The sequence below is a fragment of the Colletotrichum orchidophilum genome, assembly GCF_001831195.1.
Source record: "Colletotrichum orchidophilum strain IMI 309357 chromosome Unknown Scaffold_261.1, whole genome shotgun sequence".
Lineage (NCBI taxonomy): Eukaryota > Fungi > Ascomycota > Sordariomycetes > Glomerellales > Glomerellaceae > Colletotrichum > Colletotrichum orchidophilum.
In genome coordinates, this window is record NW_019173217.1 from 1,692 (window position 1) to 11,259 (window position 9,568).

The 9,568-nt window shown below is 50.9% G+C and overlaps 3 protein-coding genes across 3 annotated transcripts; 1 reads left to right on the top strand and 2 right to left on the bottom strand.

Moving 5' to 3' along the window:
• Positions 1-2,985: 2,985 nt before the first annotated feature.
• CORC01_14270 (uncharacterized protein) lies at positions 2,986-4,612 on the top strand (the record flags this gene model as incomplete). The annotated part of the gene is made up of 5 exons (XM_022625881.1): positions 2,986-3,243; positions 3,303-3,398; positions 3,462-3,498; positions 3,561-4,032; positions 4,132-4,612. Coding segments are annotated over 5 exons (1,344 nt in total), but the record flags the coding sequence as incomplete, so codon positions are not given.
• Positions 4,613-5,415: 803 nt separating this feature from the next.
• On the bottom strand, positions 5,416-6,292 carry CORC01_14271 (uncharacterized protein; the record flags this gene model as incomplete). Its single annotated transcript, XM_022625882.1, has 2 exons — positions 5,416-5,952; positions 6,080-6,292. Coding segments are annotated over 2 exons (750 nt in total), but the record flags the coding sequence as incomplete, so codon positions are not given.
• A 1,902-nt stretch (positions 6,293-8,194) lies between these two features.
• On the bottom strand, positions 8,195-9,568 carry CORC01_14272 (phosphotransferase enzyme family protein; the record flags this gene model as incomplete). The annotated part of the gene is made up of 1 exon (XM_022625883.1): positions 8,195-9,568. The coding sequence occupies one exon, from the start codon at positions 9,566-9,568 to the stop codon at positions 8,195-8,197; it is 1,374 nt and encodes a 457-aa protein (XP_022467607.1).

The following is a 9,568-nucleotide window of genomic DNA, read 5'->3' on the forward strand; positions in this document are numbered from 1 at the left end:
GCTCACGGTAAGCGGCACGCGAACCAAGTTTTCGGATGCGATGCCCACCGACAAAACGAGCTTTCATCAACGGACAACTTGTCTAGGGGCTTTTCGGCCGGAAGAGTGTCTAGCCTCACGTGGGCCACTCAGCCCCGGCGCCACGATTGGGAACCAGACCGCATTCTGGCCAGAATGTCGATGACGCTTTGGCCAACATCGACCGATGCCCCACCGCATCGGATTCACAAATTTGGCAAAGGAGGGGAGGCTAAAATGCCCATAGTCTCTGGTGAGGCTGGCTTTTGGTGCTGTCAGAATGGCCCCAATGACCTGAATATCGCGTGGCAGTTCGAGTCCGTGAGTCCCCTAGGGTAAAGGCTAAAAATCCGGTGGCTTGCTGTCGATGTGTGAATTCGTTGTTAAGCAAGACATCATGAAACGAGACAGATTGGTTGGCAATAGCCGGATGCGTCCCTTTTTTTTTGTTTTTGGGAAATTCAAGACTCGATAGATGGTAAAGTCGGTGATTGCCGTTGTTGAATTGGTTGCTTTGGTGCGCTGTCTGGCGGGCTCCAGTCGAAGGTATTCCCTTCGGTATGGTTTCATGCATTTTCTCACTTTCACAAACGCGATTGAAACTTCATCAGTAGGAGTCTTGAAGATGGGAGGCGCTGCTTGGAGTTGACATCGGTGGCTTCTTCGCGTCATGTAGCATCATTAGAGAGGCTGAACCATGGCAAATTGATACATTCTGCAAAGTCTAACCCAAAAACTCATTCCATGTCTTGGAAAAGTCAGTTCGAATCATGCATACTCTGACAAACAGTTTATGGTGCGCTTCTCGATGCCAAACCGTTTTTTGAAAGGGTATGCGGGTCTATGCTATCCTCCCGACGGAAATTTAAGCTCGATGATCTCAAAGAAAGTATGGCTGGATCTCTGTTCAAAGTGGTCTGACTCGGAAGAGTTCTAGATTCCTGGAAGAGACCAGTCTCCTAGATCGCTCAGGCTACATGTATCGCTGGATCCCAATTCAATGGGACCGGAGACCGCGGTGGCTTGCGCAGAGGCCAAGTGAGACCGAGCCGGCTAGACTGAAGCGGGCTTAGCTATGGCTGGCTCTCCGGAGCGTCGGATTTTTGGCAAATGTCGGATTGAGTTGTCACCATTTTCTTTTGGGTGTCGACTGCTGCTCATCCAACGCGATAGCTGGCAAAGTGAAAGTGACCTCATTCTGAGCGGGTACTTTGACCGCGACAACAACGCCTTTCGCTCAATATTATCCAGGTCAAGTTCGCCATGTCAGTGCCAACGTCACACAGCTTGCTTCTTCCGGCGGCCAAAGCTCTCTGATCTGGCCAGATCTGCCAATAGATGTCGATCATCCCGCAGCCTCTCATCATGTCTCAGCCGGGGAGTCTTGTCCATCAACAAGAAAAAGCTAGCATCATTGAGCGATGAAAGAAAAAAGACAGGACCGGGAAGACGGTAAGGATAAAGAAGCAGGATCCGGATGCGATTGAAGAGTAGACAATCGTCACTGGTCCCCACTCGAGCTAGCCGTAGATCCTGAACGGAGGGCTCTTGGGAGGACCCCGGACTGGCCTTGGCCCCAGACGGTCCGACGCCGCGGCTGTCCGAGCGAACCCTCCAGGCTAGACTGGCCCGCTGCTGATTCGCCAATTCCCCTCGTTGGCCGTGGTGGCCTGCAGGGGAGCCGATGCTACGAAATAGGCGGCTTTATGTAGGTAGGTGTGTGTGTGTGTCTTGTTCGTCCCTTCATATGTCTCCCACCCCTAAAACATGACACCGAAACCCAGGAGAGGAAGGCCAGTCGTTAGGCAAAACCCCCGACACGTTGCGTCTCTGCGATAAAAGCCGACAAGAGGGTTGGTTGTCCATGTGACATTTGCTTCCTAGCGGACGTAGCCAAGGAATCCACCCGCACAACCCCTTTGTGATTTATGATGATGTGATGTATGTTTGCTTGTCACCTTTTCGTATGAAGCCAAGGAATACGACTTTGAAAGGGGATGGGGAAGAAAAAGGAATGGGGTAAACCACCCCCCCCCCAAAAAAAAAACGCTCCATTTCGAACACATCCAAGTCAATCTGCATGCTGCACGCTCGGGGTCTCTCAAAAACGTCTAACGCTGCAGAAGGGCAAAAAAAGAAGCAACGGTGGGCGGCGACATGGAAGAAAAAGAAACAAAGTCCGCAGAAGCAAAAAACCAAACATGACATGTCCATAGAAGAGGAGCAACCTTGCGTTGGTCGAGGAGTACGCGTGTTTGCCATTTAATTTTTAATTATCCAGGGCGTTTTAGCGTTTTCTCTTTACCTGTTCGCACTTTGATCGGCTGATCGGCTTGTGGAGCCAGCCTCTCATCTGGGCGGATGAGTTGGGAATCTGAATCCAGTCTCCATCATTCTGAGGCTAGGATTGCGAGAGAAGTCCAAGAGATTCAAAGGGGACGTGACCACCTCAACTCACGTACACACAAATACGCACACACACGGATACGCACACAGAGATACATCACATATAGCCGCATACTTTACCGTAGGGTGAGGGGCAAGGTGGCCTCGAACCTTGAGGCCTTCATCTCAATGCCAGCCATGAGCGATCTTGACCGTCTTTGTCCAGGCAAAACGCCAGTGCTATCTCCATCAGGTGAAACAACTTAACAAGTTTGCCAGCAACAAAAAAAAAGGGCACTTGATTAGCCATGTCCTCCATCCCTCTTCCGGAACGCCCATACCACGTGTGCAGGGGCCCCGGTGCTGACGGCTTTCTCGACGGGTTCCAAACTGCAGGGTGTGGCGCGCACCACTTTCTGGAGCCACTCAAACACCCCCAGTCGAGTTCATCTCTAGAACAGCTTGACTTTGGAACCATTTATCTTTGCTCCGTCTCCCCCTCTTCCTTCTTGGGTAACTACCGCTTCCGACGTCTCTAGATCGTTTCCCATTCATCCCGAATGACTGGTCTTATTTGACAGTCCGCCAACTCCTCCTGGCCAACGGCTGAGATACTCCGATCCGAAACCTACCACTTGCGAGCTGGACTTCGACCTGCGGAATTCGAAGGTCCCTTCCCCCCCCCGAGTATGCAAACAACGACGGCCTCGATTTCGAGAATCCCGATTAATAATGGGCGGCTCCTTACTTGAATTGCTCGGCAAAGCCGACAACCTCAATGACCCTGTGCCGGTTCTCAACCAGCGACCAGCGGTCCTGGCTATGATTGTTTCTTTTCTGGTACTTGCTACCCATCAAATACGTCCACGCAGGCGGCAATTTCTAACTTGGTCCCCCAGCTTGTCGCCTGGATTTGCGGTACTTTTCGACTCTATGTTCGATTATGTATTGCACGATGTCCGGGCTGGGATGATTTCTTTGTTGTATTATCTATGGTAGGTGATGATCGGGTAACAACCTCGTGTCATATCCAGTCTTTAACAACGTTGTATCCACAGCTCACCAGCTTGCTTTTATCTATCGCGACTTGCGTCGGTAAGTGATCTCGCCCTCTCCCGTGGGCTTACTCTGCGCGGCCTGCTGACTCTTGAACACAGCCACGGATTATGGATTGGGAAAGCACTTTCTCTTACTCGGAGTGAATGGCATGCAAGCCTTCATCAAGGCCTTTTACGTCTGCAACGGCGCATACCCGATGGCAACAGCCCTCATAAAACTGGCCTTGCTCTTCCAATACCTACGAATGTTTGAAAACAATACGAAATCTCGATTCGTTACCATCGTCGTCATTGTGATCACCGCGCTATGGGGTATAGCGTACTCTTTTATCGCCTGGGTCCCCTGCATCCCCGTATCGGCCTTTTGGGACCTTGCATCGACGACCGAGACCCGATGGGGGTTTGGCTCCCACGACCCCGTCATCTTTGCGCGCAGCTTCGAGAGCCACGTTGGAATTAACGTGGCGTTGGACCTGATTGTTTTTGCGATACCTATTCCCCTGTTTTTGGAGGCTGGGATTCGGACGAAGTCGCGCTTGGGCTTGCTCGGTCTGTTCACCATGGGTGTTCTGTAAGTTTTTCACGCCTCACACTATCCTTTTCCATTTCAAGCACTCTGTTTACATATCCACGTTACGTTACGTTCCCGTTGCTGACTAGACTTTGCTAGTGTGAACGTTCTTGGAATCTTCCGTCTCATCGGCATTTCACATACAAGAGCGGGCACGTACCCGACCCTCGATCCCAGCTGGTACGGCTGCGTGCCCATTGTCCTCGCCGCCGTCGAAATCAACATGGCGACGATTTGCGCCTCGCTGCCCGTCTTCTGGCCCACCCTGCAAAGTAGCCTCGGCCAAATCTTCATCACGAAAGAAATCGAAATCACGTCCGAGATCCGCCGTCTCAGTAGCATCCGAGACGAGGAAGGCACCGCCGAGCTGTGCGACTTTTCATCGCCGCAAAAGCCGAACAAGGCGTATGGGGGAGCTGAAAGCAACGTGACAACAAAAGTCGAGGTCGAGTCAAAGGGGCTTCACTCAAAACAGAGCGAAATATCACTGTTTTCTGATGGGTTCAAGAGGATAGCGGACGATCAAGAGTCACATGATCGTCTCGTACCGTCGCCATCACGTAGTCGAATGAGGTCATGATCAATAAAAAGTCATCATTTACGTTCACATATGAACTTGGGATTTAGGCATCTCAACATCGGACCAAGTGTAGTGTTTACATGTAGTATTCGAGAAGTTTTCAAAACGCAAGTTACAGTATACAGCGGGCGTGGTTACGCATCGCTGTCTCGTTCTCCCGCACGTACGTATCTCGGCGATGAGACGAGGCTTCTTTGTCGCTTGGGGATTCCTTCCAAGTTAACAACGGCGCAATTTTGCCGTTTTCAGCGACTTGAAATCGCAAGCTAGGACAAATGGGGATATCTCCGCAGTTAGTTCGGCAGAGAAACTTTATCCGGGTACATCGACGCTGTGGCTGTCTTCATCTTTTGTCTGTCAGACCCCCAACTGCAAGGGCCCGCGCTCGCGTTCGGCGCATGGAACTTCTCCTCCCAAGAGCAGAGGCGGCTCAACCCAAATTCGACACACCATGACCGCGGCCGACGGTAGCTCATCAGTCCAGGTTGGTTATTGGTTGCTATCCGACAGACTCGTACGATCGGATGTTGCGACTACAGAAAGTGCAGGTGCCGTTGTTACGCACTAGACCTTAAATGAGCTAGTACAGTACATGTAGATATCCAGGAACTACTTATACTCGTAGCAAAACGGACCACCATTGATATCCAGTACATCGCTGATCAGGATATGCTCTCTAACGTTGGGGACCTTTAGAGGCTACTGCAACGTAATGTTCTCATACAGGCACGTCACTAATGCAATTGAACGGGTACGCGAACATGGTATCCGGGCCGCCGATGATGGTCCAACAGCGGGGCCTGTTACCATTGATATTTTGTTAATGCTGGGGAAAACGAGACGCCGCTTGTCCACTTGTCTTGTCTGGTCTGTTCACACATGGCACTGAAACAAAAGTCAAGTTTGTGAGCAGAAAAAAAAAAAAACAGCTCACCTCGCCGCTGCCAGTCATTCCAGACCTTGTCCAGTGCGCCGTAGACATGATAAGTAGGAGAGTGGATCGCCGGGGGAGGAGTACATGTCCGCATTCCGGGTCCAAGAAATATATTAGCCTTTCTTGAAGTTGATGGAAGGCAGAGTAGGACCGAATGGGCAGAAACATCAACGTCTAATTCGCACGTACCTTCCCCAATAGCACCGCCCATACCAAGATGCGTGCCCGCGCGGAGAGTTAGGCCATCGAGCTCGGAGCTGTAGCCTTGGATTTGAGAGTTGAGTTCGCCGCAGGTCGGCGCCGAGACAGCGCGGTCTCTAACTTCGTCTCTCAGGGCGCTGTCGATGATGGTGGGACTGAAATCTCGACGCAAGCATTGGGGCTGCGGTTCGACTGAGGAGCCTGTAACCGGGATGTGAAGTCAGCAGAGGTAGAATAAAAGGAGAAAACTTGGGTTATGCGGAAATTCCCAACGCACCAAAACCCGTGGGGACATTGAGATTCGCAAAACGCCTTTACTGGACACATCGTACTCCACTTCTCCCCGGAATTTCCGTGGGGTCCTTGACCAGGAACTCCTGGTCATCACTGATGTCCTCGAAATGCCGTCCGTTACCACCGAATCCATTGATATTGTCAAAGATTGACGAGTTAGAAAAACCGTCGGCTGTTTTATAAAGGCTCAAGTCCCAGTAGGGTAGGGTTACTTTGTAAGAGCATTTGTTCCGCAACTCAGACTCGAAGAGTACTCGAAGAGAAACATCATCCACCTGCCAGCTACAGTCGAAGTATTCAAGGCGAGCATCAAAATAAGTTTAGGGCTAATGCTTGCGAGAGAAAAGGCCTCTAAACGATATTAGCACATTTAAATCAGCGACTGGTCTCAAAAGGCTGATTGAGTCGATTCATCTTGAAGTGGACTTGTTCCGTGACGTAGATGTACATTCCCTGCAAATCATCGTAGTCATTGCCCTGCCGACCCCAGAGACACCTAGCATTTAATAGCATCACACAGCTTAGTCTCTGCTCCAAGGATAGTTGTCACCACTCGTACCTGATTAGAGGCTTCCGACGGCAGCCGGGACTGGTGTGATTTGACGCGGCACCGGCGGCGGTCCGGAGGCCCGCCAGGCCGAGGATGGCCGGAGTCACAGTCTTGAAGAGACGCTTAGCGAATCAAAAGAAAAAATTGGAACGGAAATTTCCGAGCTGGACTCAGCACTAGAAAACCTTCATCTCATTCTGTCTGTAGCTTTGAAAGCGATTTGTTTTATATTTGAGGGGCCGCTACATGGTTTAAGTTCTCGGACGCGACTGCGGAACTGATAATTATTTCGCGGCTGCAGGAAACGAGATTGAAAGACTGTTTTTTGGGTGTTTCGATGCATCTTTGTGGCACAATCAAGCCCCAGCCAACAGCTGAGCTTCTCCTTTGAGACTTCCCAATGGCACCAAGATGTAGATTGCAATGCGTTTACGACCTCAAGGAGACCTACTTTCGGGCTTGTGCCTCGCACGGGGGCAAGGCGTGTCCTTGGGCTGGAGCTCTGATAGTCACTGACGATCGATGGTTCGATCGGATCATGTTGTGGAGGTTACTTCGGGACCCGCTGCTAATGCCTGCTTTCTAACGCTTCCAGATCCTTGCCATTAAGATTTCTACAGGGGCCTTGCTCACAGGAGGCGTGTCCGACCACGCTAGAATTAAACTATTATCGCCTCCCCCTCAAGGGCAGAGAGATGAGTTGAGGAAATTTGAAGATTGGAGAAATGAGGTTTACCTCAGGTAGAATGGTTGTGGAGAGCCCAAAGACCCTTGATTGTGATTTATTAGACTTTGATTAGTGCAGCAACTCAATACTGCACAACTCAGGGACCCAGCAACGGTCAGCCATGAACCACGCCAGGGCCAGGCCAACGCATTTCGTGTACATGGAACACAACCCAAGCCGAATCTCGGACCCGTAGGGTCCGAGGGGGTCCGAAGGGAAATGTCTTTTCTTGCTGCGCGGAGTCGAGAGCTGATGATAGGCTGTAGCCCTCTCAACAGTGCAAACATGTTTTGGGAGCCGACGCCATTCTAGGGGTCCCGGATCTCCGTTTATACGGGGCAATGGAACCTCATTTCGAAGTGACGAGGCTAATTTGACTCGACGTCAAGACAGACGTGCTCAACACGGACGGCTGATCGTGGGGAGAGAGTCTGTAGATCGCTCTTTCGACTACTCTTCTTGAAACATGACAACAGCATAGAACCAGGTCGAGCAAGTCTTCCAGACGATTCAACAGTTGGCTTTTATCCATTGCGATTGAAACTGCCAAAGTTAGGGGTGGCTGCTGCGGTGAAATTAGGGAACTCACCGCTGTTGCACTTTTGGCGACCTGCTGCATGCTTGAGACTTTTTATAATGCTACCCCAGGGCTTAGCCGTGAAAAAAATCAATTGTAAGGTGTTGGAGACGCGAGCAATGAATGCGGAAGAGCCGGAACCCCAATAAGAGGCACTGAATGAGAAAAATTAGAAAATCGGGAATGATGCGAGAGACTGTCACAGGGAGGCATGTGCAGTGAAACCTATTTAAGTTGACTCATGCTTCTTTGACAGTTACCCGATATCACTATTCCAACGATTGAAAAGTGCCCACTTTCTAAGCAGCGAAGCGCGGGTCATTATCCTTTTCTCTTTTATACGCATCAAACTGGGCCAACTTCCGTTGCAAAAACGCCTTTTTCTTCCCCAGAGTCTCGCTGTCCAAAATGGCCTCGCCCAAGCCATCTTTATGCATGACCTCCCAGTATAACTCGCCAACATCGAAGCTCCTCCGCGATGCGAGATTGAACCAAAACCGCCCACTGTCCCAGGAATCCCGCATCCGAGCAGAGAGACGTGTCTCCTCCGCTGTCACTTCTGACTTGGCTTCGGCCCGCTCCATAGCGCGAATGAACTGTTCTTTCCGTGGTTCGAACATAACCAAGAACTCGTGAAGGGGAAGGTCGTCTTCGCTAATCCATATGGCCGGTTGTTTGAGCAACAACCACCAAGGCAGGTCATCACTATACTGCGCTGGCAAGGCGTTGGTAAACTCCAAGTCGAGCACTGCCGTTATCCGGAGCGTTTCCGGATCGACAAGCATGTTCGTCGGCCGCAAGTCATCACAAAAGAGCCGGAATGGTCCAGCGTCGTTGACTGTTCCCATCGTAGGAACCATCTGTGCGAAGCAATGGCGTGCGACGAAATGCTTCCAAGCGAGATCGTCGTCATCAGCGGCGATATTACGCTGCGCCTCAAGGTGTATTTGAAAAGACTGCGCACATGCGGCGAAGAAGTCACTAGCGCGATCGAATGGCGCTGCTGAGGTGAAGCGGTCAGGGGGGTAGCCGCCGAGAGTGACGACCTCGTTCATGTCGTATGTCAAAGGTCGTCTGATGACATCCCACTGGCCAGACGTCGCGTTCTGGGAGATAGCGCCAATGCGAGGGAAGTTGTGATGCGACAGTTCCAGCAGAAAGTCTGCAATCTGCTCATAGATGAAGTCAAGCTTTACATTGTCGATATTTGGATCCAGAACAATTGGGTCCTTCTTGTTCTCGTTTTGCTGTTGCAGAAGGTCGCTCAAGACCTCCCCTTCCACGAAGTCCATGATGATGAACGGCCCAAAGTGCTGCGGACTGTCTTTGGTGAGGCCCCAATCGCGCACAAGAGGAACGGGGATGCTGGTTAGGTCACGAAGATATTTCATAACCATCACCTCGTTTTCAACTTTTTCATCTCGCCATGGCTCGTATATGTTTCCTGGTATAGGGAAGCGAATGACGACGCGCTCGTCGCTGTCGTCACGTTTTATAACCAGGCTGATATTGAATGAGCCATTCAAGAAACCAGTATAGTTCCCCGTTCCGTTCCAACCAAGTCTTTTTTTGACGAAAGCCACAATGTCTTCTTTGGCTTTGATGAGCTTGAGGGCGAACGCGAATCGTGCCTCGTCGATATTTTTTCCTACAATGAGGTCAAAGGGTGCCAT